Below are 27,898 nucleotides of genomic sequence, written 5' to 3'. Positions count from 1 at the left end.
CACGCTCTTGCTCCATAGCTCCGGGAGAATGAGGGGTTTCACGGACGCCATGATGGTATAGCCCTGGTAGCTTCACACACAACGGCCATATGCCGCGTAGCAGAATCGGCAAATATCACAACAAGATCAGTACGCGACCTAGCTCTCCTCCGCGTCCGTCTCTTCGTTTCTGCTCTCCAATCACGCACAAGAAAGAATCTCTCCCTCAAAAACGACACCTCCTCCCAAGATGCCCCCCCAAGAACCAATACTCTTCCTCTGGGGCCTCTCCGCCTGGGCCTCCAAAGTAACCGCCTACTTCGCCCTCCGCGGCATCCCCTACACCCACTGCGAACAACCCATCACCCTTCCTCGCCCGGACCTCGCCTCCCTCGGCATAAACTACCGGCGCATCCCCCTCCTCTCCCTCGGTCGCGACATCTACTGCGACTCGCTCCTCATCCTCGAAAAACTCGAACTTCAATATCCCGCCGGTGGTGCGTACCCCTCCATCGCCGCCACCGATGCAAAGGACAGAGCACTGGAGAAATTACTGGAAAAGTGGACGGATGTAGTGGTGTTCCGTAGTGCCGCGGCGGTGATTAGTACGGATCTGGATCTGATGAAGGATCCCGGGTTTCAGAAGGATAGGGAGGAGTTGTGGGGACGGAGTTGGAGTAAGGAGACGCAGGATGCGTTGAGGCCCGCGGCGTTGGCGGAGATGAGGGCGAATTGGACGTTTTTGGAGGAGTTGTTGAGGGATGGGAGGGAGTGGGTGCTTGGGAATGAAAGGAAGGGGCCTGGGTTGGCGGATATTCATGGTATGTTTGACTTGAGCGTGGGGAGAGTGAGGCGTCTGCTGACTGTAGTGATGTGTAGCGTGCTGGATTTTCGACTGGTTGCTTATGCTGCCTGGTTCGTTTCCGGAGGATTACTTCAATGAGAAGCGGTTTCCGAATGTTCTCGCTTGGAGGGAACGATACAAGGCTGCGATTGAGAAGGCGAAAGAGGCTGCGCCTAAGCCGACTGAGATTGAGGGCAAGGAGTGCGTGCAGAAAATTCTCGGCTCGGACTTCAACGATGATGATTTGAAGGTGGAGAGTGATGATCCGAGTGGGTTGAAGGAGGGTCAGCAGATTACCATGGCGCCAATCGATACGGGATATGATAGTGCGGACTCGGGCAAGTTGGTTGGGTTGACGAATATGGAGGCGGTAATTAGCACGACGAGTAAGGAGGGTGGGAAGGAGATGAGGGTGCATTATCCGAGGTGGAACTTCACGTTCAAGGAGACGTGAAGCAGAAGTGTTCGTGGTGCTTTGGAAAGTTGACATTGAAGAGACATGTCTCTCGTGAGCTCGTAAATCGACCGAACCTCATCGCCACGTCCAATTCTACTCCTGCCTATCCAACTCCGGGTAATACCTAAAAACGCCCTGACTATACGGCAATCTCCTTTCACTCCCAAGATAAGCCTTCAATCCCTTCTCCTCCTTGAAACCCTCATACCACTTGAACAGTGCCTCAAACTCCTTCCTCCTCACTGCCATCTCCTTGGGAAACGCAAATTGCAACCCATCCAACACCTGCCACACCGTCACATCCGCCGTCGTCACCCGCTCTCCCACAAGATACTTCCCGTCTCCATTCCCCTTCAAAACCCTCTCAAAATACGACAAGAACTTCGGAATCCGATTCTCCCGCACATCTTTCGCTTTGAGCAGACTCGCGTCTTTCTGGTCTTCGTAGTACAACGATGGGCCGATAGGGTGGTGCGTATCATGAATCTCATTGTTGAGATCCAATGCTGTCAACACCAACTGGTTGACAAAGTACTTCCCGTTCTCATCACCTTCCGGCAGAAGGCTCAATTTCTCACTCAGGTAGAGCAGGATATTCGACGTCTGAGCAATGACCAGCGCTTCGCCGTTTTTGCCGGCTCCGGGGATACGAAGGGCGGGAGGAGCGAACATGGGTGGATTGCTGCCTTCGCTCGCGGTTGAGGTGGTGTTCATGCAGGTCTTCTGGACGGTGGCGTAGCCATCTTTTTGGGAGTTGGCGATGTCGGTGTAGGGTATTCCGGTCACTTCGAAGGCGAGGCGGATGAATTCGCCGCGGCCGGGGATGCCGGGGTGGTAGAGGAGTTCGTATTTTGGTTGAGACATGGTGGTTGATAAGAGCCTTGGTTGGGTATGGATGTATTGTTTCTGGGCTTGCAGATGGAACCTGGGAGTGGTATATGGCTAGAGGGTGCGTTAGATGGAAGTTGTGAAGTTCAGCTGAGGGGCTCACCTTTGAAGGACTAGTCGGTGCACGTTGGAGCAGTCGTCGAACGATCATACAATGCTTGGACGAACGAGACTGATGATGGACGGACGAGGTCGATGTCGGTGTTCTTGTGCCTGAGGACGGGAACCATTGAAATGCTGCTGTCATTAGTAAGCTCGACAACGATCGACGTCAGGTCTTTTCGGTATGATCTTCGGCATTTGCGACACGACGATGTGTTGCACAACAATTTGAACACCTACAAAGCCGCCTTTTCAAGATGGCTTGCAAACGGATCGATTCGCTAGGGTACTGGTTGTCTGTTGCGACTCATTGCAGAAGAGACAGAAACGAAATCAGCTAACCGAGAAACACAATCACTGGCTACGGGAGTGGACAATTCTTCCAAAGAGGGCTCGTTACCGGTGAGCAGCACTAGCATGATCTGTCTACTGTGTTCTTCTGCAGCGAATCCCACGATCTTGCAGCTCGCGTAGAGCCTGACACCATTCGATGTCTTGGTGATCAGCGTCGTGCGCAACGCTGCCTTTATAGACAAAGGATCTCTTGCTACTGGCGAGCAGTTGCATTGACAAGCTGTCTCGTGTCCTGTACTCTTCTCTTCCCGTCCAACCAAAGGCATGTCCGGCACTTCTCAAGAAGCTTTCATATCAGGCTGATTGCTCCTCAAGATATCCATCAGACCACCCAGAGCCTTCATGATCGACCTCTGCTCGTACATCTCTTCGCGCATATCTTCGAATTCGAGGTCGCAGTCCGTTGAATGATCGTGGGTATGCTGATCGTGATCCTCCTGGTCCAGAGTAACGAGCCACAGCGCCAACCTTGCGTGATGGATCACCAAGTTGCCGTTGACTCGGACCGCGAGCTCGCGCTCGTTGATGTGCCACTTTGATACCAACTCCACCTGTGCTTTGCTCACGAGCTCCTGGTCCAGGAGCAGCTCGTTGGATGGTTTGACGTGACGGAGGCTGGAGCATTTGAATTCGAATTGTGGTATTCCACCGAAGCACTCGTCGATGTCGAAGACCATGAAGACTTCTTGGTCTATCGCGCAGCAATCCAGTCCATTGGGTACACGGCGTTAACATCTGACGGTGTGAATGAGGGATGATGGGCTCGCTTACGATCTGGCCGGGTGATTGCAGACTCTCCATACCTCGCCGTGCGAAACGTACGCGCATCTAGGGTCATCCAGTCGGAGAGAATGAGACCGACAGACATGGAGATGGGAGACTCCTGAGCTGTCCAGGCAGGAAGACTTGGCTTGCCGTGGGTGATGTCCCAAGCACCCATGTTGTCTGTTCCGAGAAAAACCTTGAGAAGGAATTGGTCGACTAGGCCCGAGTTCCACTCTTGGATTGGGGGAGCTCCTGCTGGGTCGTCACGAATGTAGTATCCGGCGATCAGATGGGCCACGACCTCCATGACGTCCTTGATTTGGCCGAACTTTGGCGCCTGGAGGTAGCTCGGGATGTTGTACGTGCGCAAGAATTGCTCGAGTGCGTTGCTGCTTGCGCGGAGCTGTGGTGAGATGACGCCCTTGTCGGGGTTGAACAGGTTGGCCATCCTTGGATGCACTGCCTCGAGCGCGATGATGTTCGATGTTGAGGTAAGTAAGCCGAAAAGAAAGAATTTGGAAGTGCGCCGGTGAAGGGTCGACAGACGCAACGAAGCAAACGGAGTGAAGCGAGCTAGCTATCAGCGTCATTGTCACATGTCAAAGGCCATTCTCAGCATGACGAGTGATCCAGAAGCGGCAGGTACGGATTGAAGCCACATACAACGACACAGTCCGTACGCCGTATAAGCCTTCAACAAGTCTCATACATGAACGGCCACAATGCGTGCCAGTGACGGAGAGCCTGCGTGAGCAGCGTCAGCTGAGATAGCCAGTATCTATCGGTCCACTTGCCGTGTCATTCCACTGTTCAAGGCAACCATTGCAAACAGAACAGAAGTAAAGAAAGGAATCGGGAGAAATGCCTTATCAAGTGAAGTACTTCTCATTGATCATTACACTCGTTACTGCAAAGATTTCTATCAGCCAGCCGTAAAAGCCCGAGTGCTGCCATCCGTGCCGAGAAGAGTCGATTGATTCAACCACCTACTCCAATTCATCCATCCTACCATCCACCTCCCAGACCCTCGCCTTGCTCATTCACGAACCGATAGTCCCCCTCCCATGCAGTATGTGGAGTGTGCCATGCCATGCCAATTCAATCGCCATCCCGTGCTGTGATGCCTATATCCTCATCCCTTGTCGGGGTTCAACGCCAGTGTAAATGCTTCAATCTCTCGGTGCCTTCATCCTCCTCTCACGCCCTGACACCCGCTCCGTAATAGCTACTGGTGTTTCGACCTAAGCTCGGCCTTTCCGATACACCCGCCTTTCTGCTGGTATATCCACTCGCCATGCGGACGTCCTCCGGTCGCACCGCTTTCTGTCGGCTCACGCCATCTTCCGGCACAGTTGGCGGGTACTGCATCGGTCTTTGCCGCGGCGACCCAGCCGTCTTCGTCGTGGGTACCTCGGCAAACAAGAGGTTTGCGTCGCGAGGCATCTCGGGACGAGAAGACTCCCTGTGACTGAGACCGGGTCGTGCACTGCGGTCGGTCTGCTCGACGCCGCGATCGGAGACGTTGTAGACGTAGCTTGTAGTACGCGGCATTTGAGGTGTTACTTGTGGAGAGGATGGGTGACGAGCAGAGGCAGATCGGCCAGACCTATCACGATCGCCGCGGATATCTCGAGGGAGATCGCGGTCTCGAACGTCGCGAGGTCCGCGGGCTTCGCGAGACTCCTTCATAGGTTCAGGACTGCGAGTAAGCCTCGGACGGGTTGGCTTGCCGCTAACCGGTTCGCGGACTTCAGTGCGGTAGCCGTCTGGGGTGGCATACTCCTTGTCGTCGGCATACTGCTTTCCATAGTTGTACTTGGAGTTCATCGCAGGGGGCGTGACGTTCTCCGGAGTGACAGCGGGTGTGGCGATGCCATCCGTGACTATGGTCGGACGCTGAGCAGAGCCTTTGGATTGAACAGTGGGTTCAGGTCGGCGAGAGGAGGAAGTGTATGGCGCAGTTTCAGATCGCTTCATTTGCGGCACACGAGGACCATTCTCGGACTCGACCTGGACGGACTGCGAACGTTGCTTGCTCTCGGGCATCCGTATGTCGGCCGGTGAGGACTTGTGCTGGGCCAGGGTTGGCGGGCGGCGTGGCAGCTCCGGAAGGCTTTCATCGCTTCTCCTTCGCTCCGGCGAGGGACCATGCTGGAAGTCGGAGTCACGGCTCGTCTGCTTGGGTCGCGCAGAGGAACGTCGCACCATGACCGGAACCGATCGCCCATCACTCCGCTGGATATGTTCCAACTTGTCCTTGGACGAGGCCCCGCGTGGAGGTGAAGGTCGGCGTTCCGGCTCGGCTCGAGGTCGTGATCTTGATGACGAGATGTAGTCGCGAATGTCGGCAGCCTGACTAGCCATTTTACGCGCACGTTCGTCATGGTAAGGGTCGTTGGGCTCAGGTCGTTGTCTGCTGTAGTACTCTCTGGCCCTACGCTCCGTGTCCTCGTCTCGCATCCTTCGTTCCCTCCGCATGTGCTCATCTGAATCGCTCTCACTTGCGTCGTCCTCCGCGTACGCACCGTACTTGTGATCGCGTTCTTTCTTGGTTTCCTTCTCTGTTTTTCTGCTCTTCTCCTTACGACGATCACGCTCGTTCTCCTTTGTCTTCGAATCCCGAGTCGACCGTGGCTTCTCTTTTGATTCTGTTGCAGGCCTTCTTGATGATCGTTCGTACTCTGGCTCCTTTCGGGTACTTGACCTGGGTTTGGGATCAAAGTAGTCCGCCGCGTAGGATGGTCGACGCTCTTCATACTGAGGAGCAACTCGTTCTGAAGATCGCGTGTTGTATCCTGATCTTGATGTGGGCTCGGCCGATGGCCTGTATGGTGTTGATGATGAACGCATGTCTCCTCCGCGCACTGAACCCGACCCTTTCCTCTCCATCGCCTCCTTTCTAAGACTTTGGAGTCGTACTTGTGCATCGTATCGTCCTCTCCGGTCTTCGTCGATCAAGATCTCATACGCGGTCTGGATTCGATGAAACTGATCTGATGCTGCTTCCTTTGCGGCCGGATCGGTGACTTTGTCGGGATGGAATTTCAAGACCAGCTTGCGGTGAGCGGTTTTGATGGCGGCAGGAGTGGCATCTTTGGGCACTCCCAACGCTATGTAAGGATCCGGTGGTAACTCCATTCTCCGGGCGTGTGCTGTGGTGAATCGAAGTTGATAGTAGGTGTGGTTGATAAACGGTCAGTTTGAAACACTGCCGGAAATGACCCGAGAGGATCCGTCGTCGCGGTGTGCGGTGAGGATCAGGTGGAAGTGGTCGTGATGAGCACGGTCAGCTGGCCTCCACGTCGATAGCGATATATCCAGACAGCACTGCGGCGGTGCAGTGAGGCGGAACGGTCAGGAGTGCGCAGGCGCGGCGGCGGTGAACGATCTTTGAAGATGTCGTGCCAGCCACGGGATAGTCGTTGTACGGTGACGTCGGGAAGTTACTACCGATGCGCCGACGGGCTTGGCGATGCGGCGAGACTTTCTGTTAGGTCGTGCGATCTGAGCGAATATAGCAGAATCAAAAGGAAGTGCAACCTCGATGACTACGCCTCGCTCGGTGGGAGAGTTGTGTGTCTTGAATGTGAGAAGTGAAGTCGCCGGGGGACGTGATCGGGTGACTGCCGTTGGCTTGCTGTGGTTGGCTTTTGTTTGTGATTCGAGAGGCACCAGCAAGGATCATCGGACTGCGATGATCCAGGGTTCGTGGTGCAGTTCCGAGAGCTTCCGACGATCAAGAAAGGCTGTGCAAAGGTTGTTCAATTGTTCGACGGGGTTTTTGGAAGGTACACGCCGCTCTTGGCTCGGTCAAGGGCGGACGACTATGCGTGCGTAGGATGGGAGCGGCGAAGTCCAAGTGTCAGGATACAAATGATGATGATGACAACAGCGGAAGGACGTGGAAGAATAGATTGCTTCTTCTCCTGGTCACAACGTGGACATCGTGGCGAGGCTCACTGATCATCGGCGCCGGTTGTCACTTTTGGCAGTCCGCGGAATGTCTTTGACCATGAATCGCCGCGCCAGTCCTATCGAGCGATGGCGAGGCGGGCCTATCATGGCGACGGCGACAACGAGGACGACTCGATACGGCCGCACTCGCACTCGCACTTGCATCTGCACTTGCGCATCTGCACCGCACAACTCGACAGCACAGCAACGAGCGACAGGAGACCGGCCCTGATTGACCATGTTGGCGCCCGTCTAGATTCATGCTTGACAGAAGTATATGCCGCACAGCATCTCCGATTCGCGGCGTGCGCCTGTCTGCTGCAGTAGTCGCGGACGCGACGAGCGGCTCTGCTCCTACTGGACACCTGCACTGCACCGAGCTCAATTGAATCGAGAGGGCAGCCAATTGCGCCCGCATTTGATGGACATGCATGGCTGGATTTGATTGTTGACCGCAAGCATACCAACGTCGGGTGGGCAGACTGGACAGCTCTTCCATGCCACTTCAGCGGTCAGCAAAGCTGAGAAAGCAAGCTCCTATCCACACGGGCGCTTGACAAAGCTTTCCTCGCCAATCACTGCTATTGACATGCAGCTCAGCTGTCGGCCCATCACACAAAATGCACTCACATCTCACATCTCTGCGAATGGTAGGAGCATGCGGTGCGAGGTCTCGGAATGGGGTCATGCTGTGCAGTAATACAATTCTGGAGAAATGGCCCCTCCTTCCATCCCCACGGCCTGTCAGGATTACATGTGTGATGATGGAAAGTCTCGTCAAATCCTCAAGCATGCGGGATGTGGTGGAATGGAACGAGGATGTGTCCACCGCCTGCAGAGAAGCGGGATCGGTTGCGATCGGGGTATGAATCCTTCAAGATGCTTCGTCAACCAGATCTTGTGGCCTTGGTCCCCAAGCTGACCGTCGTTTCAAGGTCAATGTATATCGATCAATCGACACAGAAGTTCGCTCCGCCCAAGGTTGATCCTCGACAACCCACGCCAAGACACCGTTGCTCCAGCGCACTCACAACCTCGCCCTCCGAAGTTCAGGCTGACTTGGATGACATCCAACCCTCCCCATCTTACCCACCTTTGATAATCACGCGAACAAATGAACGACCGCAAGCCCGGATCCGACGTCGGGCAGACATGCCTTTGCATCTGGTCTTTGACAGCACTGGGATTTCCGGAGCGGGCACCTGTCATACCCACTCTGGACGTCACGTCGTCTCCATCGATGCAAGCCCAGCGGTAATCGCACGACACAGATGAAAGTACGTGTTACCCTCCTGTCTACCTTGTCAAAGGTATGGGTATCAGACCCACGAGGGTGGTCAGGAAAAGACGTCAATGTACAACGTGGCACTCCCGTTGGCGTGGATTGCTTCTTTGTCTGCATTTGCTGGGCATCCTGCCTCGCCTGGCTCTATGCTCGATGATGAAGTTGCTGAAGCAAGCGAACATGTTCGCATGTGGATTCTCAATGATATGCTCATACGCGAACATCGCCACGTTGGGGTGACAACCACGCACCGAAGGAGGTAATTTCGTGTTCTCATCGCACGCGGGGCGGAGAGATCGGCGCTGGTGCGGGCAAGCGAGACGGACGGCAGTTGTGTGGTTGGAGTTGAGGTTGTGCGTTGTCTCGATCTGACATCACGTCTCCCACAAGCACGTTATCCATTGGAGTGAGGCTTGCTGCTCATCGGATCCCAAATCTCGACGGTCTGCCTGAAAGGTCACTTTCTGACTTCTCACGCTTGCAGCTGGCGCTCTTACTATCTCTTCGAGCAAAGACGACTCGTCCTCTATGACGACGGCCAATTGTTCGCCACGGGTTCGAACAGCGGAATTGCCCTCTCGTCACAGATATGCTTCTAAGCAAGTGGGCGAGTTGGCTGCACAATCAATAAGCATGAAGGTAGGTCCAAGAACTTTCCGCCTCGCGACTCATTTCGGCACAGATGGCTTGCTACTTTGACTTGTTGCTTTGCGGGCATTGTCCTACAATACTACGCTCTCATTGCTGGCGACTGGACTTTGAGTTTATAACGGCCGGAACGATGTCAGTCGGCCCACTATATCGTCGTCGCCTCTATCGCCTCCATCGCCTCTCTGCCCAGGCCAATTCCAACCTCATTCGCCGGCTGTATTTGCTGCTAGACCTCACGATATGGCTAGGCTGGTCTTTCGGGACTTTTCCCACCCTCTACAGGCTATGGGCGTTTCGGAGCTCATGTTCGAGACCATAAATCAATTGGCGACTTCTTCAGGTAGGCATCGACAATCGCTCGAACCTGTATTGGCCTGGGAGTATCACCATTGTCTTCCGGGATAGGGCACCGCTCCATACTTTGGGTCCACAGGCTGAAGTCAAGACGAACAACACATCGGGACCACAGGTCACAATCTGACTGAGGTTGGCATGATCTGATCGAATGCCGAGTCGCGGTCTTTCTCCCCGCAAGTCTGTTCGTTCGAACCTTGGCCAGTTTGATCTTAACACTCCTGATCATAGGGGATCAAAACTTCGAAAGAATCACGCCACGGACAGTGCTCGTCTCCCGCACGACATGATCGATCATGCTAGCCATGATCGTGTTTCGGTGTGATGGCTAATGTACAGCGCAGGCTTTCCAATCCGATGATGCAGTAACATGAGGTATGTCTGTAGGCGTTGGCAACACGATGGTCAGGCCCTTTCGTTCTCTTGGCTTGGAGGCTACGAAGCCAATCAGCCAAAGTGTCTGTACATGGATCCAGGTGTTTGCATACGTATCCGCAAGCCCATCAAGTTGCCCGACTCAACTCCAGGCGAGTCCTGAAATCTTGGACGACTGCCTGGCGCTTAGGCCTCGCTCGAACTTTGAAGCCATGTTCAATGCCTTGTTGGCGACTCCAACGCAGGGAGTCTCGATCCACTGATCTATACGAGGCATGTTCACTCGCTGCTCATTGCCGCCTGATCCTGGGCCCTCGTATTCCTCGTCTCAGGTAGGCACGTGCTTTCCATCTTGACAGGGTCCGGGGGCATTCTGTGTGGCGGAGTAGTCCAGTGAGCACCGGGCTGTTATATCGTGGCGAACTTTGGTGACGGTGAGCCGTTTGCTGCGGTCGGGTACTGTACACTTTTATATCACCAACTCCCGCGCCCCACAGATTCTCGTTCCTCTTCTTGACCGCTCGAACCTCTCAACGCCGCGAAAGAACCAACACCACGAAATATCCGACACCACTCCCATCAATCAACATCGACACAGCCATCTCCCGCTCAACGATGCTCCTCTTCAAGTTTTCCGTCATCTTCTCGCTGGTCTCAACAGCTCTGGCCGTTGTAAGCGCCCCATCCGTCCTGGCCTGTCCTACGGCTACATTCCACTAACAAACTGCAAGCACGAAAAGCATTGCACCCTCCCCGGCGGGGGAGGCCCGGGGACGTGCTACATTGGCGGCCATTATCATCCATGCCCCGTTGTACGTTTGCTACTCTTGTCTCGTAACTCTCGTTTCGCCAGCATTCCTTTTGCTAATGTACTAGCAGAAAGCTCAGTGCACTGCGGATGATAAGCCTTGTGGATATGATCGCCACCACCAGCTGTACTGCAAGTGAGCAGCGAGGCGGAGCAGGTCGGCGGACGAACTCTGGATGTACGCGGCCATGGAACTGTTCAGGAGATGCTTTGTTGGAACTTCTTGCTCATGGTTCGCAAGGCTATTGCAAGGGCTCGTGGCAGCGATGTTGTCGTTAAGACCATGTTCTTGAGGGTGTACTCGATAATTTCGTCCGTGGCATTCGCATCGTGATTGTTGGTCATGGCGCTGGATATGAGTTTTGCGTTCTCGGACGTTAAATACTACGCTCGATATCCTCTTGTCCTTCCTTCCCACTGCTTCCATCCTCCTCTCGTTGTCGTGTTGCCGCCAGTATGAACGTCAGTCCTTAATCATGTCTTCTGCCCGACTGCAACTGCCGTGCTCTTCTTCGTGATCGGATGTTCCGAACGTCACCATTTGACATCAGCTTGTCAGACTCATTAAATGTTATGTTGACCATGATCGTTCAAATCCTTGCCGTTGGACAAACGACCATGTCGATGAGCGCGGACAATCCCCGTTCAGTAATAAGCTCTCCTGATCCTAATCCCGCGGGTTACAGTACTCCAATAATGCTGGGCGTCTCGAGTCCTCGACTCTTCATCCATACCAATGCTGCCACTCTCGCCTGAGCTCGTCGTGTTCACCGTCGCGACCGGTCATCGCATGCGTCCATCGGACGACTTCTCTGCAGTGCACGCTCTCTCTTCTGGAGCATTGCCCGATGCTGCTCCATCGCCCAGGCCAGATTTATAGTACCCCATGCTTGATTGCATGTGTCATTCCATCAGTGCAACAAGGAGGTCCTGCGCCGCGCGCGCGAATCCGACTTCCCAATCCTCGTCACAGCGCGCGAGAATGATGTGTGAATAGTCCGCCCACGGCACGTTGCGAGCGCAGAACTCTTTTTTCCCCAATTTCCGACAACCCAGGCCTCTATAGGTGGTCTGACATTGCGAGACCGTGGTAACGAGGAGACATATCTACCTCGCCCGCTCGGTCAGTTGTTCATCTTTTCTTTTGCCATTCCATCACAACGCATCTCTCCAACAAGAGAATCCACACCGGCAACGATCAACATGCACGTCTTCAAGCTCTCCGCCATCTTCTCTATGATGGCTTTGGGTGCCTTCGCCCACGTGAGTGCTTTCCTGCCTTGCCCATTCCATGCCGCGATCCACTTTACTAACGCGCGCCCTCAGCAATGCAATACTGCAGGTGCCAACGGTAACTGCAAGGTCGGCGACAGGTCTTACGACTGCGACCCGGTACGTGCGGACGTTGCCATTCATGTCCCTGACGACCATGTTGCTGACTTCTGCACAGGCTCATGAGTGCACCAATAACTTGAACCCCTGCGGCTGGCACAAGGGTGTCATGATCTGCCAATGAGCGGCTCGTCGGGAGCCTGTCGGCGAGCGAAATGGGAGGCCAGGTCTTCGCGCCGACTGTGATCTTGGCGGAGAGGGTGGGACGAGAGCGAGTGAGGAGGCAGAATGTTGGGAGGAAAGGGAATAGGTCTGCGGATCGGCCTCGCCGGTGAAGATCGGACAGCGCCATGTGTCCACAACAAGCAAGCACCCATCACGACGGTACAATCGCTCATTTCTTTTGTCGATAAAAAATGAACTTCCGGCGCACGAGCACGTTTTACGAGCTCTGCGCCAGGCTCAACAACTCTTCTCCCTCTTGGTATATCATCACGTCTGGTCCGCTTGAATGGAGAGCTGCACTTGTGAACCTGTCAATTGAATGGCATGAAGGCGCGCGTTATGCGAGGTCGTTAGCGAGTTGTTCTTCAGACTGAAGCTCTCCTGCTATTGACGCTCCAAAGTCAGTAATTCCGTATGCCTTGAGAAGACTTGTGTCTCTTATTGCTCTTGCAAGGTCCTTCTCTACGTTGCCTGCTATACATACATCCATCCGACGTCAGTGCCTGACCAACGCATGATTCGATACTCAGCTCCAAGGACACACCTGACGACGTTCGCCGGCCTCCAGCAGATATCGGGAGATAAGTCGACCAGATTGCTGCAGAAGGAGGACCAGAAAGAAAAACGGTCCGAACGGAGTCCGACAATCCTTGATTTTCAGTATCTCGGCTCGTGAGAACGTAACCAGAAATCTCCCATTGCATGCACTTTTCCCTTCCCTTCGCCGTAAACCAGTCCGTAGTCCACACCAAACGCCGAAAGCGCCATCGCTTGTCCGAAGCAAAAACGTGAGATCCACTGTCTCAAAACTCTTCAACCATCCACATCCATCGCCTCGATACCCTTCCCTCTGACCAACCTCTGTTTCTGCTTCGTATTCTTCCCCTTCGCCTTTGCCGTCTTGACCTTCTCCTGCACCTCCAAATCCAGCTCCTCCTCCTCGACATCCATATCCAGATCCTCCGTCTGCTCCTCCAACGCCTCCACCTCGTCCAGCACCTCCGCCACCTGGTCCCGATAGCTCGGCGGCAGTAAATGTTGGTTCTCCGCCACCAATTTCCGGTCCGCCTCCATTTGCTTCGCCTTGTTGCCCTTCATCCTGTTCTTGTAGAATTGCCTCTCGCGCTTGGCGCGGATCTCGGACACCCGTTGCATGGCTTGCAGGGTGGTCGCGACGAGGTCTCGGTTGTAGCGCACGGGAATGTTGCGACGTTGGGCGAAGGCGAGGGTCGAATCGACGGTCATTTCCTTGCCGTGTGCGCGGCGGAAGGATTTCGTCCAGGCAAGCTTTCGGGGATTGCGCTTCATTTTGAACTGGAAAGGAGGTGTTAGCGGATATGAGGAGAATGCGTTAATGGGCTGTAACGTACGTTCTTGTGGCATTTTGATCGGCAAAACTTGAAGACTTTCGCATCGTTGCGGACAAATGTGATACCCTTGGACGGGTAGCACGGTTGCGAGCAGAAGTAGCACGTCTCGATTCTCATATTTGCGGTCGGTGAGGCGGTGTTGTGGAAATCGTATGAACTCTTGAAAGAAGTCGGAGATAAGTTTTTGGTTAACAAAAAAGTTCGGAAGTCACGATCGGTCGGTCGGCCTTGGCTGATCGACGGCGAATCTGTCGGCTTCCGCGATAACTTTGAGTTGCATCACATCGTCCTTGATCGTCAACATCTTTCACCCTCACGCCACGGTCAAACGACTGTCAAACAGCAGAAACCGACCGAGCGCGACCTGGAATCCATCTATACAATCTTGACATGGCATCAGTACTCGCAATAGGCGTCGGCGTCGCAGCCGCAGCATTCTTCGTATGCGCCTCTTCACCACCACCACCACCACCCTTTGGACCTCACTAACCCACTTGCAGGGCCGCGCTGGCCTAGTCGCATTACGAAGAGCACGAGGTGGCGGAACAGCACTCGGGAAATCCTACTACAAAGGCGGCTTCGAAAAGACGATGAACCGAAAAGAGGCAGCTTTGATCTTGGAGACATCGTACGTGGACAAGCCTTGACCTGAATCCAAAGGCAAGGAGGACGTTTGCTGACTGAAGTCTTCATTGCAGAGAACGAGGCATAACGAAAGAAATGATTCGAAAGAAGCACCGGCAAATGATGTTGTTAAACCACCCGGATCGAGGAGGAAGTCCATATCTGGCTACAAAGATCAACGAGGCGAAAGAGTTGCTGGAGAAGACGGGATGAAGCTGGGAAATTTTGACGAAGGAGGTGTAAGATATGTGTACAGCGAAAGGATGAAATATTAGCGAAGGCGTTTGGGAGGCGATTGCATGGCATAGCGATGCTGTTGAGACACACCACTCTGAAAGGAAGATATGAAGCTAGTCTGAGGCATGCTAGGAGGGATGAATACAGACTGCCGGTCTTCTGAGGCTATCTCTCACAGCTCTCTCGCAGCGCAGTTGGCGGCTATTAATCATAGGGACACTAGCTCGCAGTGGGTGCATCATGATCGAGATGATGTTGGCGAACAATTGAGAGCTTAGGATCGTACACGCTGTACTGATATCTGCCTGCTTGCGAGCATTACACATTATGGTGAAGAGTTCCGTTGAGACCCTTCACATCCTCTCTCTCTTTTGGTTCGACGCCGAACGACCTAAGCTACCTCAATAGCCATGCGTGTAGCGTAATGATCGTTCCCTTTGGCCATACCCATGTATTGTCCTGACCTCATATCCTCCTCTCACTCCACCGAGACCTGCGCCGTTCCCTTCCTCTTCTTCTCAGTCCAGTCCATGACCAACCCAACATCCTGCGCTACTGCATTCGGCATCGCCATTTTCTGCGCAAACATTGGCAGTACGCCCCCTGCATCGCTCGCCGTGTACATCTGCCACATGACCTTCTTGCCATCGTCGACCAGTTGACACCACTCAACGCTGACATAGATGCCCTTCGTCCCAACTTTGTTTGGATCCAAAGCAGTGGGTACCTGCTTGTGCATCGCGGAGTCGGCGGGGATCTGCAGTGTTATGAACTCCTTGTTCGGCTTTGAAGCTGTGATGACCAGCACGGTAAAGAGCCGCTTGTTGAGGACCGGTACTGGCATCTTGTGTGTCATCTGCCAGACTTCCATTGTCACGTCCTCCCAGTCTCCGATCTTGTTCTGATGGGTAGCCAGCTGGGCATTCCAGTCGAGCACTTTATGGGCATTGATGCAGTCCGGCGTATAGTCCACCTCGTGCAGGTTGTGGTTCGCCTTCAGTCCATCGTAGAACTCCTGCCAGCTCGCCGTGCCCTCTTTCGCTGCATTCTCGTGCGCGCTGATGCGACCAAACCAGTTTTCTGATGCGTGATCGATTCGGCCTGACCCAGTACTGCCAGGCGTGGGAACGCCAAAGACAGGCTTCGCTTCGAGGAGACCAACGTGGACTTTGTGGTATCGCACCTCGACGGGCTCGGTGGATGGTGGGGAAGCCTTGTTCTGTGTGACGACTGTTGCTTTCCGTGCCAGGTACTCTTTTATAAAGGTGTGTCCCTCGGTGAGGGCATCGGTGACAAATCGCTGGAGCTCGACGGGCGCTTTCTGTTGATACTGCTTAAGTGTGTCGTGTTCGGGGAGCTGAGGAACTTTGAGCTCGCGCAGGCGAATGATGGGGCCTAGAAGGAACTCTGGTGGAGCTGGTGTATCGTCGCTCATGGTGAGGGCTGCCTTCGAGGGGGTTCGCTGGACTGTGATTTGAAACGATGTTGAAGGAAGAGAAGATGACAAAGGAATACCGTTGCGTTGTACCTACTCAATGTTTTGGCGTCGCTGTACATTCCCTTCACGGCATCATCATTACAGGGCAGGGTCGACGTGTTGATGTTGCCGTCACAGATCGACATGGGGGACAAAGCTTCCCTTTCGAATCTTGGGGAAAGTGCTTGGCCAACCACCTCAGCCTTCCAGGATGAACGGAACCTCCTCCTCCTCCTCCTCCATGCATGAGAGTAAGGGCACAAGCATCGCGATGTAGGCCAAGGTAGGTCTGCTGTGTGCTCACTATATTGCAGCATCTCCAGGGCCATCTCTTTCAAGGATTTCCACCAGTGAGCGCGTCCGCGATGACTTCGCACATCGTCCAGATCACCAATCGAGCCGAGCATGATCAAGTCGTAGATACCTCGAAGCAGACACCCACTGTCATCTATGTCTCAAACAGCTCTCACCCAGCCTGCCGAGAACACAATCCGAAGTATGAAGAGCTGGTCAAGAGGAAGCAGGACACTGGCGTGCGATTCGCGCAGATGGAGTTCAATACCGATACGAGCATGCTCTTCAAATTCGCTCCCAACCAGCTCCCGGTGACGGTGCTAATGGTGAGGGATGCATGGTGTAAGACCTTCATGGGACCGGACATGCGAGGCTTAGAGGAAGCGTTGGAGATGTTGGTTCAAGAGGCGAAGAAGGGCGGTGAGCTGTGAGATTTGAGTCGGATGCAATGGCGAGGCGTTATGTTTGCGGTCTGCGTTGGTCTTGCGTCGACATGGACAAAAGCCGCACACGCCAGGTCTCGAATGTAAGTGTTTTGGTATGATCAGACCCCCATGCGTACTGACGCGATTTCACAGGTTCGTAGCCCATGATGCAGTACCGTAAATTCAATTGAAGCCTACCGTCATCACTCTTCTCTATGGGCATCAGGTCTTTCGTCCTCGACTGGCGCGGAAGTGTGCTGCATGCTTGTCTCTGGGGCCACAGTCGCCCACCTTTTAATGATTTGCTGGAACACAGGATCACATTGACTATGCACATCAGACAGCATACAGCAAAGAGCCACTCCTTCCACTTCGGGAAATCGAGTCACTGTCTGCCGCCTTGCATCGCTTGCATGGCGCTAAGGTGCGGCTAGTCCAGACATCACCAGCTACCGGGCTCCATTTCTCCCACCACGAAGCACGACCTTTGTAAGGAAGAAGCTCATAACCTGGACCGCTTGATTGTTCGGCTTGGTCAGGATGAAGTGCCTACTTCATATTCCTACCAAGAGACATGCTCTAGGTTCAGACGATGTTGTCGCGCTTAAACCCTGTCGGCGCGGCTGCGATCCATGGATGCGTCACCCGGCCGCACAACAGGACCGCCGGCACGAAATTGCACGAGCTGATGTCACGCTCACACCCACGGCTTTGCCATATTCTACCAACGTGATCAATCACTCTCATAAGAAGTCATTGTCTGACGACAGGCCCCGATCACACGCCGAATCTCTCACCAAGACATTGACTAAGTCCCGACGACACCGCAGCTTCACTATGGCCTTTACGGCGAACCAGAAGCGCAAGCTCACTCCTACAACCCACAAGCTAACATGGACACATGAGATGAGGGTTGTCCTTCACATGATCTTCGAGGAGTTCGTGTTCGACAAAGCGAAGAAAAAGGAGATCTTTGACACAATCTTCCAAGAGCACATTGCAAAGTGCGGTCTTACAGACGGTGTGCCATTCAGCCGTCTGAATGTTCAGTTACATGAACGCAAAAAGCAAGTGGCCAACTGGATGATTGTTTGCCAACCTCCAACATCCGACGCAGAGAAGCGACTGCGGGCAGACTTGAAGCAGAAGATCAAGAATGTTGCTCGATTCGAGGCATCGCAAGCTTGCCAGGACGAACGACAGTTGCAGGGAGGCGCCTCTACACACAGAGGTACTAGCAGAGCGTATGCCTCGCAAGTGGCCGAAGCAAGCAATAGCGAAGTCCCTCTCAGCGCACAGGCAGCCATAGGCCACTGGCAACCGGACACGCCGATCGTGTCGAGAGGCAAGCGGTCGCGTAGAGACTCGGCTGCAGCACCTCACCCAAAGCGACAACAACTGAACGAGATGGTACTCGCTCAGGGGACTATACTTCACCATCGACAACCGAGCAGACAAGGTGCAAGCAAAAGCACAAGCACACGCAAAGCCTCGACATCATCCAGTCTCGCTCGCACACCAACCAAGATCGTGGGGAAGAAAAAGACGCAGGTCCCAAAATCGCCGCGAACACGACGGGACGGCACTATCATCCGAATTCCAGACCAGGAAGAAATCAATGTTGAAGTGGCGCCGGTGGCACAAAATCTCGCCCAGCCGGATTTGCCAGATCTGTTGTTTCGCTGGTGGAAGAAGGACCCAGAGTGCGATCGCGACAGCGAGAATGGGTTTTGGTCTCGGAAACACCACAATTCAAATGCGATACCATTGACTCCTCCGAAGGCTTGCAGCATCGATGCTACCGATATACTCAACCATATGGACCGAAAGATGAAGGAAACTCCGTTCATCTCCACGACAGACCGCCTTTTATGGATGGTGCAGCGTATTATCAAAGGCATACAGGCTGGACAAGAGAACATGTATCTCTCCGTCATCAGCGTCAAGGAGCTGGATCCACGAGCAGTCTTCCATGCACGCGCGTTTCACGATGCGGTGCGACCAACAAGAGGGTTCAGCAATGGCGCCCAGAACTATCGTGGATGTAGTGAGTGGTTAGTCTGGCGAGACGTAAGTACTGCCGAAGAAACGACATGGTGTTCAATGCCAGAAGAGACTGACTCTTGACAGATTCCAAAACGTGCCATTATCCGAACCTTCGAAGCTACGGAGCTCATCGACATGATAGACTCGAACCCAGGAATCGCGAGTGCTCTCCGCCTGGAGGTCCTCCGCGGCAGAGAGTGCCTGAATACGAAGAAGGTGCCACTACTTCGAAGACAGAACATCGCGCTCTCGGCCGACACCATTCCTGCAATCGCCAATGTCGCCATATTCCTCGGTCTCAACGCCCACTCTGCTATGGAGCACATTACCCACATTGTCCGCGACATTGTCGAGGGCTGGGGCTTGACACTCAAGAAGCAAACCGAACAGGATTGGCAGCATCTGGCAGGCGTATTCGAGGAAGAGCTTTGTCGTCACTCCCCAAGCCCAATTACTTTGAGAACCCGAGTCTGCGTGCAAACAGCTTTCTTGTCGGGTGTTGCGGCCGGCACCGGCAAGGTCAATTACAGATTCAAGCCAGACTTGCTCCCGCAGCAGCAGGAGAGAGCAGCTTTGCTCGGACTTGCTTCACCAGCTGCTGTGATTGCACACAGTCTAGACGGAGCGAAGTTGACCGTGCTGGCTCGTGAGAAGGCTCAGCAGCGACGACTCCTGAAGAGTCAAATCCCTCTGCAGCCCTTGTTGGAAAACACGCAGACTCTGGTCGGAGGAGATGAACATGAAGGTGAAGATGACGATCTTCTGATCGGATACGAGCCAGGCCATTATGCGCCGCCAGAGGATGATAACGACGATTACATGTTCGCTCCAGTCAGACGCCGCTCAAAGAAGGTGACGAAAGAACCAGGTCCACCCTCCCGTCCGTCAATCGAGCAGGGAGATATGGAGGCAGTTGCGAAGCCAGCAGAGCGCCAGCGTCCACGACACCGCCACCGTCCGCGATCGCGATCTCCACAGGACCAACGTCAGCGCAAGCACTCACGTCGTGCTCAGCCAACATTTGATATCGGCGACGACTCGGAGGACGAATTGATCGCTGAATATCGCCGTGCGAGTCAGCCTCGGCAGGTTCCAATGACGCCTCCTACCACTGACCCGGCGGGTGAAGAGAGCGACGGCGAGGGGATCCTGTACTTAGAGAGTGGTGAGAGCGATGGTGACTTCGATGACGAGGACGATGAGTGGACGTGAGGTGGTTCCAGTCGGTCAAAGGACAAGGCCAAGAGCGGCGCGCTGGGCAAGGGAGATGGAGATGAAGAAGTGCGACTACGAAGGTGGCGAGGTGCTCGTATGACAAGGCACCGGGAGTGATGGTACCGGGATGGTGCGTATGGGATAGATAAAAGTGATTTCGCAAAGGCGTTAGTTGTTCAAGGACAAAATGGACAGAACGGAAGAACGGAAGGGAGGTAAAGGTTCGTTTCAAATGATAATTCGTTCTGCTACAGAACTCTACGTCTGCCCCATTGGCCTCTCGTCCAAAATGCATCAACCAGAGATGCAAATAACGCCATCGCCTTTCCCATCGGCAGACCCTGCGTTGTGTTTGGTAGTAGTACAATCCTCCAATCCATTAAGCGCCGCTTTGCATTTCCCTCAATCATACTGTGGCCCTTGATCGGGAGCCGGAGTCTCTGGCGAATATGCAGCAGGAGTCTCAGGAAATCCACCAGGTGTTGCATACGCAGCTGGAGTCTGATATTGCCCATAAGCACCAGGTGTGGGCGCACTGGCGTAATTGCCAGGAGTAGGAGCTGAGTGAAAGCCTGGCGTTGGGGCTTCCATGCCACTCTGGTATGCCGGAGTTCTGCCTCCAGAGGGATACGGCGCTGGCGTGCGACCGCCGTTGGCGTTCCATGTTGAGCCCTGTGATGGTATTAGTCGTGTTCATGTAGAATGGGAAGGAGAAAACTCACACTTCCACTACCTCCACCTCCCCAGACACTACCTCCACCACCGTAGCTCGTCGCGCCTCCATAGCTGGTAGCACCACCGTAGGAAGTAGCACCACCGAAGTTGCCACCATACGCTGTCTGACCTCCGCCGCCAGTTGCGTAGGCAGGCGTGCGTCCTCCAGCGTCTTGCTTCCACGCCGGAGTCCTGCCGCCACCCGCCGCTGCGTAGGCTGGCGTTCGTCCGCCACTCATACCTGTTGGAGGACCGCCACGGAAAGGCGTCGCAGCGCCCATCGGACGACCCGGAGTCTGACTCGGGCGTCCGGTACCGAATGCTCTCGCATCGGCGCAGACAACCACGCCAGTGTCAGGGTCGATCACAGACAGCATGGCCTTGTCGACATTGATCTTCTTGTTCTTCGCGTGCAATTCCACGAGACAGCTTGAATCGGTGGAGTCCTTGACGATGCCGATGAGGCCCTTGTGTTGTCCTTTTCTGATCTTGACAGTACGTCCGACCACCCTGTCTCTACCCTTTTGCATTGGAGGTGGCATGGGTGCTGCTCCACCGCCATTAGGACGCAATGCGGTGTTCATCTTGGTAAGATCAGGACCGATGCGTCCACCCTTGGCGGCGACAGTTTCGACATTGCTGGTACGCGCCACGAATACTCCCGCGTTGTCGCCGCGAAGCTCGCGACTCTGTGCAAAGACGAAGCCGCGTTGGACTTGTAAGACCTTGCCAGACCGACCCTCTCCTCCGACCTCCTTGATGGTGTCATCAGATTTGATTTCGTTCCCCAAGTGGTCGGTCGCCGGAGCCTGGTCGCGCTTCTTCTCAATCTTGTTCGATATGTTGGAGGGAAGCAGGTTCCGAGAATTACCCAGTTGGTCCAGCACTCGCAGACTCTCGCGGTCGACTTTCGTCACACATCCGACAGTAGACGCATCGAGCTGTACAAGGTCGAACAGGTCGTACTTACTAGCCCCGACCACACCGCCGCTGTCTGTAGCCTCGCGAAGATCCTTTGCGAACAGAGAGATCTCCTGCTGAGTGCTGTCCGTGAGGATGGTGATTTGTTCGCCATTGGTCCTCACGACCATTCCAACCTCGTCTTGATATTTGCTGCCGCCAATGACCTTGACGTGATCACCTTCCCGGAACATCTTTCGCAGATCACGAATGGGCGCTTCGATTGTCTGTCCAGCCATTTGTCCCTGTTCCACTCGCATCTTGACAACTTCTCCGTAGACCTCGACCGCACGACCGGTCGCGCCTTTCTGCTCGCCGCGGAAGATCTCGACCTTGTCGCCAGGCAGGTAGTCAGCACCGGCACTCGTCTTGAGCGTGGCCGATAGCGCAACCAGATCCAAATTCTCGGTGCCATCTCCATCTCCGGCGACAAACTTGGTAACCTCCTCTAGTGTAGGATTGACATCTTCGACTTGCAGTGCGCTGATCTTGAAGGTCTCCAATAGGAAGCCGTCGACGTATGTCTTGTTTTGGTAGTTCCAAGAAGAGTTACTGAGACCACCTGCCTTTGAGAGGTATTTTGAGTGCTTCTTCCGGGCTTCGGTCTCGCTGAAGAGCCTGGCAGAGGGACGCTGGCCGATTGGCTTCTGGACTCGCTTTCGCTTCACACCACCCTGACCATCGGGCTCCATTGTCGGGGCCGCAGCGTTCGCGTCTTCAGTGAGGCCGTAGTCCAGGCGTGGTACCAGCTTGAGGACGGCGGTCGTGCCATTCTGCTCAACATCGTCCACTTGTGCAAGATCGCCAGCGTACAGCCCTCGTCGTGGCCGCACGTACATGCCCGGCTCAAGATCCTTCGACTTGGAAGTCCGCAGCAGATCTGGCATCTCTTCGAGCGGAATCATCAAAGGCTTCGTGCCCATGAAGACATGCGTGATGCCATCAAACGCCGAGGTGACATCGTCCTGGCGCCACGCCTCAACATAGAGATTGCCGGGCATTGTAGCGTAGCGTTCGAAAGCCGACAGCACTTGAATGGGCTCACGCGAGGCTTGTCTCTCCATCACACGCTTCTGCAAGGAGAAGAGGATCTCGCGCTCCTTTCCAGGCCGGCACTTCAGCCTCCAGATGCGAGGATCACCGACGCCGGGTAGGAGTAGTCTCTGAGGCACAATCGCAGATCCAGTACCGGTACCACGTCCCTGCCGTCCGTATCGCTCCTTCAATCGTGCTGCTTCCGCCTCGACATCCATTGCATCTGCTGCCTCACGCGCTCGGTCGAGCTCACGATGCATGCGATCATCCTTGTCCGCGCCTGGTGGCAGTTCTTGCAGATCGTCGGGATGCATCTCCTCGCCGGGCAAGTCATCTTCCTCCTCAGGCTCCTCCTCGTCATCTTCATCAACCTCAGCTTCAACATCAATGAACTGGTTGCGTCGTCTCCGCCGGCGCTTGCGCGACGGCTGTCCCTCGATATCGTCATCCTCATCGTCGTCTTCTTCCTCTTCTTCCTCTTCATCGTCCTCTACTTCCTTTGTCTCGTCATCACCGCCCTCTTCATCGTCCTCATCCTCGCCAGCTAGTTCATCGTCTTTCTGATCGTCGTCGTCATTTGATTGAGTGCGCTTCGCAGACTTTCTGGGTGGTGAAGCTTCATCTGCGTCGACGTGCGGTTTGTCGTCGCCCTCTTCATCGGAGCCGACTTCTGGTTGCGGATTGAAATCATCCTCGTCGTCTTCCGGGTAGTTTTGATCGAGGATGTTGCTCATGATGAGCTGTGTGCGGTGGATTTACAATTTGCTGGTGGTGAGACTCCACGAAGGTGTGTGTCTGTGGAAAGATCGAGGTCGGGCAATGTCAAAGAAAGGGGATGCAGCGAAGTGGAATGTTCATCAATGAATGCAGCAACACACGACACGGGTGCGGATCAAAGGTGAATGGCATCCGACCGGCGGGCCGTACCGAGAGGCCGAAGCCACAGCTCGTGCACCGCCTCACTCAGCTTCACGACGCGACAAAACACGAAACTTTGAAGAGAGCGAAGGCAACTATCATCACCATCACAAACACAAGTTCCAAGACATTACATTCCGCTGATACTATGAGGAGAAAGCGAAGACTCGAAATCATCACCATTGCCCGGCGCGATGGCGATTCAAGTTCTTTGCGTGGCTGAAAAGCCTTCAATCGCCAAAGCTGTTGCCAATCATCTCGGTGGTGGTCAAGTGCAATGTGTGAGTGAAGAACAAATGACAACAATCATGAACGAATGCTAATCTCCTGCAGCGCTCCATCCAGGGGAATCAATTCATCAAGAACTACATCTTCGATTACAACTTCCCGGGATGGGGACAATGCAGCGTCACCATGACCTCTGTGGCCGGCCATTTGATGTCTCACGATTTCCCACGCGAATATAAAGGCTGGCAGTCGTGTGACCCTTCTGCGCTGTTCGAATGCCGGATAGAGTCGTACATCGACAACGAGAGGAAGGCTATTGCAGCCAACATCGAGAATCAAGCTCAGTATGCCAGATATCTCTACATCTGGACGGATTGCGATCGTGAAGGTGAGGCCATCGGCAGCGAGATTCGAGATGTTGCTTGCAAGAAGAACGCATACCTCAGGAATCCTGGAAAGACTGTAAGGGCTCGCTTTTCCAATATTGAACGAGCTCACATCATTGCTGCCGCACGAGCGCCGATCCCCCTGGATGAAGCACAGGCTGCCGCTGTCGCCTCCCGGATCGAACTCGATCTGCGGGTTGGAGTTGCTTTCACCCGAAATCTGAGCCTGACTCTTCAGGCCATGATCCCGGGCAGGGAGGGGTCGGTCATCAGCTATGGGAGTTGTCAGTTTCCAACGTTGGGCTTCGTCGTGGAAAGGTACTTTCGAGTCAAGAACTTCCTACCGGAGACCTTCTGGGGCATCAAGGTGATGCATGAGAAGGATCGCGTCAAGGTCAACTTTCATTGGTCTCGTGGCCATCTCTTCGACCGCATGGTTGTTACCATCCTCTTCGAGCGATGTCTGACCGCTCGAACGGCGAGAGTGACGAAAGTCACCAAGAAGCCGACAAGCAAATGGAAACCCCTTCCCCTCACAACAGTCGAGCTGCAGAAGTGCGGGAGTCGCTTTCTCCGCATGAACAGTCAACGTGTCATGCAAATCGCCGAGAAACTTTACCAAGATGGGTTCATCAGCTACCCGCGTACAGAGACCGATCAATTCGATCGCAATACAGACCTCAATACAATCATCGACAAACAAATCCAGAGCCCTGATTGGGGCAACTTCGCCCAGGGTCTGCGCAACGGAGGGTTTTCCTGGCCGCGCATGGGTCGCAACAATGACAAAGCCCATCCTCCCATTCACCCAGTCAACTTCGTCGCCAATAACGCTCTCGATCACGAACATCGACGAGTCTACGAGTTCATCGTCCGCCGCTTCCTTGCATGTTGCTCCAAAGACGCTCAAGGAACGAAAACAGACATCGGCATCCTATACGGCGCGGAAACGTTCAACGCCTCCGGGCTGATGGTCCTCGAGCGCAACTACCTCGATGTATACCCATACGACAAGTGGACAAGCAGTCAAGAACTTCCCATCTTCGCCGTTGGTGAGACATTCGTGCCCACTGAAGCTCGGATGCACGAAGGCGAGACTACGCCACCGGGATACCTGACCGAGCCGGAACTGATTGGCCTCATGGATGCGAACGGCATCGGAACGGATGCTACGATGGCGGAGCACATTGCCAAGATCAAAGAGAGGGAGTATGTCATGGCGCGACCACGCGGGAGAGTCCAGCCGCAGGCAGGTCAGGACATGTCGGAAGATGAGTACGAGCCTGACGACGAGCCCGCCGAGCGTGGTGGCCGTGGCAGGGGTGGCCGTGGCGCAAGAGGTCGAGGAGGCAGAGGTGGAAGAGGAGGTCGAGGTGGTGCTGCGAATGGCGGCGGCGGAGGCAATGGTGGCGTGCAGGAGTTCATTCCGACAACGCTGGGCGTGGCGTTGATTGAAGGGTACGAGAGCATGGGCTTCGAGATCAGTCTTGCGAAGCCGTTCTTGCGAAAGGAGGTATGTGATTCCGTTCGCGGTCGTTCAAGGATGAACCGCTGACTTGTGACAGATGGAGCTGAAGATGAAGGCTATCTGCGAAGGTCGAAAGACGAGGCGTCAAGTTGTGGAGGAGACGATTGAGCAGTATCGAGATGTGTACATGCGGACGCAACGGCAATTGGGCTTGCTTCGTGCGGTAAGTCTGCCTCGGTCTCTGGCGATGTTATGTGAGACGGTGTGGCAGTGAGACGATGCTGATGATTTGCAGGCCGTTCAAAAGTATGTTCTACAGCAGCAGGGATAGACGCACAGGTGCGCGACCGATTCAACTTCAGACACTCAAGGCGTTCACGCACCTTATTATTCGTCCGTCATCAAATTGCTGACAGCGAAACACGACGCACTGAGGCGAGGGCCAGCGGTTGCGGGCTCTGATCCAATTCGAGGCCTTCCAGCAACAGCAAATGTCACGAAGGCATGGCGAACCTATGACGACACCGATTCATGCGTTGGCCGGAACGCACCGGAATGTTCGCCTCGTTTACAGGCACAAGGCTGTCCAGGGACGGGTTGGCTCACTTCCTCGTAACAAGGCCGTCAATATCCGGCCGAGTCTGAAAGGTGACCGTTCCGATGCGTGCGTACGCTGTAGAATACAGCCCTTATTCCACATACAAAAACATCCACTCGGGGAGCGTGGGACGCGGGCTTGTTGCACAACTTGCAACGTGCTCTGATGCGATCTGAGGCCTGCAATGTTACTAGGTAAGATTGTTTTGCGAAGTCCGTGTGTCAACTACCCTGCACAAGGAGAAATTTTCACCGCAAAAGGAACGGAGAGAAACCATGTCGGCTGCAATCGAGCTTCGGAACAGGGGCTGAGTGTTGAGGATGTCCCTGACCTCTTGCTCCGCCCGCTTCTTCCCCAGCACTGCCCTGCGAAAGGAGAAGCCGCCATCGTCTATGATAAACAACCCTCGGAACGCCGCTCGCGTCGCTTTTCTTCTCCTCCGGACAGGCAGCATCCCACCTACAAAAGAATCAAACCACTGCAAAGTCGGACCACTGCGAGATCAGACCATTACCAACTCAACCCACCACCAAGGCACTTCACCAACGTTCAAGCAAAACTGTCAACATGAAGTCTATCTTCTACCTCGCCTCTACCCTGCTCCTCGCCATCTGCGCTTCCGCCGCGCCAGGACCTCGAGGAGGAGGTCCTGCAAACCCAAACGATCCCTGCTTCTACCAATGCCTTCGAGGTGGGAAAGGCTGTTGTGTTGTACGTTGCCATCCGCTTCTCCGATGTTGACGGTCATACCTGACATGCGCTGCAGTGCCGAAACCTAGACGACCCCAGTCTCTGTGGATGACGAGTTCCTCAGGACTACCCACCCTTGCGCTGAGGTACACTGCCGCGATTCGCTGGTGCTCCATGCGTCGGGTTCGGTGACTGAAGAAGCCGGGTGAGGAGACGAATCACTTGCAGAGGGAGGGCGTGATGGGAGAGGATGGGGAGGATGGCAGAGCGTCTTCCGGGCGCAGTTCTTTCGTTTCGTCGCACTTCCGCTCATTTGTTGCAAGGGTCAACGCAGCATCTTTAGTCTGTTGGGATAATTTTTCCTTTGCTGTTCACTTCACTGTCATTTCCCCAAAATGTACGACTGGCAATCTATATGTGTGCGCGCCTTGTGCACTCCACGTGTATAGGGCAAAATGTCAACGAGGAGCTTCACCACAATCGAGGTGCAGCCTATGGCGAAGACTTCCGCGGTAACGACAATCGCTGGGCCAGCTGGGAGCTTGAGAAAGAATGGTGAAGTGACATGACGGCACGAAATCATGCATTGAGGACAGAGGCTGTACAGGCCGTTTCCTGCAGGCAGGAGTAGTACCCGTCGCTGGAAACTCAGTCGATGCGATCGAAGAAGTCGCGAGCTGACAGTGGCTCGGACAGTTGGGTTCAAGAACCGGCCACTGAGCTTTGGGGCTGTGCAGCCATACGACGGGCGATCGGAGGAGATAATCCATGACCTCTTAATCCGAGCGTCCGCAGCAGCACTGCACCGGACAAGGCGTGATATAACAACGCTCGACACCC

At 54.5% G+C, this 27,898-nt stretch overlaps 10 protein-coding genes across 10 annotated transcripts; 4 read left to right on the top strand and 6 right to left on the bottom strand.

The window, feature by feature from the left end:
• Positions 1-229: 229 nt before the first annotated feature.
• Positions 230-1,277, top strand: MYCGRDRAFT_41684 (uncharacterized protein; the record flags this gene model as incomplete). The annotated part of the gene is made up of 2 exons (XM_003852659.1): positions 230-800; positions 859-1,277. 2 exons carry the CDS (start codon positions 230-232, stop codon positions 1,275-1,277), a joined length of 990 nt encoding a protein of 329 aa, XP_003852707.1.
• A 96-nt stretch (positions 1,278-1,373) lies between these two features.
• On the bottom strand, positions 1,374-2,144 carry MYCGRDRAFT_86002 (uncharacterized protein; the record flags this gene model as incomplete). Its single annotated transcript, XM_003852065.1, has 1 exon — positions 1,374-2,144. The coding sequence occupies one exon, from the start codon at positions 2,142-2,144 to the stop codon at positions 1,374-1,376; it is 771 nt and encodes a 256-aa protein (XP_003852113.1).
• A 758-nt stretch (positions 2,145-2,902) lies between these two features.
• Positions 2,903-3,837, bottom strand: MYCGRDRAFT_93087 (uncharacterized protein; the record flags this gene model as incomplete). Its single annotated transcript, XM_003852064.1, has 2 exons — positions 2,903-3,315; positions 3,447-3,837. The coding sequence occupies 2 exons, from the start codon at positions 3,835-3,837 to the stop codon at positions 2,903-2,905; spliced, it is 804 nt and encodes a 267-aa protein (XP_003852112.1).
• Positions 3,838-6,314: 2,477 nt separating this feature from the next.
• On the bottom strand, positions 6,315-6,506 carry MYCGRDRAFT_29543 (uncharacterized protein; the record flags this gene model as incomplete). The annotated part of the gene is made up of 1 exon (XM_003852063.1): positions 6,315-6,506. A coding segment is annotated over one exon (192 nt), but the record flags the coding sequence as incomplete, so codon positions are not given.
• A 6,680-nt stretch (positions 6,507-13,186) lies between these two features.
• Positions 13,187-13,860, bottom strand: MYCGRDRAFT_100146 (uncharacterized protein; the record flags this gene model as incomplete). Its single annotated transcript, XM_003852062.1, has 2 exons — positions 13,187-13,687; positions 13,744-13,860. 2 exons carry the CDS (start codon positions 13,858-13,860, stop codon positions 13,187-13,189), a joined length of 618 nt encoding a protein of 205 aa, XP_003852110.1.
• Positions 13,861-14,133: 273 nt separating this feature from the next.
• MYCGRDRAFT_42338 (uncharacterized protein) lies at positions 14,134-14,580 on the top strand (the record flags this gene model as incomplete). Its single annotated transcript, XM_003852660.1, has 3 exons — positions 14,134-14,184; positions 14,244-14,371; positions 14,442-14,580. 3 exons carry the CDS (start codon positions 14,134-14,136, stop codon positions 14,578-14,580), a joined length of 318 nt encoding a protein of 105 aa, XP_003852708.1.
• Positions 14,581-15,082: 502 nt separating this feature from the next.
• Positions 15,083-16,039, bottom strand: MYCGRDRAFT_109402 (uncharacterized protein; the record flags this gene model as incomplete). The annotated part of the gene is made up of 1 exon (XM_003852061.1): positions 15,083-16,039. The coding sequence occupies one exon, from the start codon at positions 16,037-16,039 to the stop codon at positions 15,083-15,085; it is 957 nt and encodes a 318-aa protein (XP_003852109.1).
• A 407-nt stretch (positions 16,040-16,446) lies between these two features.
• On the top strand, positions 16,447-19,583 carry MYCGRDRAFT_93083 (uncharacterized protein; the record flags this gene model as incomplete). The annotated part of the gene is made up of 7 exons (XM_003852661.1): positions 16,447-16,795; positions 16,893-16,901; positions 17,145-17,289; positions 17,571-17,821; positions 18,032-18,870; positions 18,931-19,492; positions 19,543-19,583. 7 exons carry the CDS (start codon positions 16,447-16,449, stop codon positions 19,581-19,583), a joined length of 2,196 nt encoding a protein of 731 aa, XP_003852709.1.
• Positions 19,584-20,463: 880 nt separating this feature from the next.
• GTA2401 (uncharacterized protein) lies at positions 20,464-23,504 on the bottom strand (the record flags this gene model as incomplete). The annotated part of the gene is made up of 2 exons (XM_003852060.1): positions 20,464-20,733; positions 20,811-23,504. 2 exons carry the CDS (start codon positions 23,502-23,504, stop codon positions 20,464-20,466), a joined length of 2,964 nt encoding a protein of 987 aa, XP_003852108.1.
• Positions 23,505-23,771: 267 nt separating this feature from the next.
• MYCGRDRAFT_71866 (DNA topoisomerase 3) lies at positions 23,772-26,044 on the top strand (the record flags this gene model as incomplete). Its single annotated transcript, XM_003852662.1, has 4 exons — positions 23,772-23,969; positions 24,022-25,555; positions 25,703-25,815; positions 25,868-26,044. 4 exons carry the CDS (start codon positions 23,883-23,885, stop codon positions 26,042-26,044), a joined length of 1,911 nt encoding a protein of 636 aa, XP_003852710.1.
• Between the last annotated feature and the right edge of the window lie 1,854 nt (positions 26,045-27,898).

Source organism: Zymoseptoria tritici, chromosome 5 (assembly GCF_000219625.1).
Source record: "Zymoseptoria tritici IPO323 chromosome 5, whole genome shotgun sequence".
Taxonomy (NCBI): domain Eukaryota; kingdom Fungi; phylum Ascomycota; class Dothideomycetes; order Mycosphaerellales; family Mycosphaerellaceae; genus Zymoseptoria; species Zymoseptoria tritici.
This window is presented reverse-complemented; position numbering and strand designations above follow the sequence as displayed.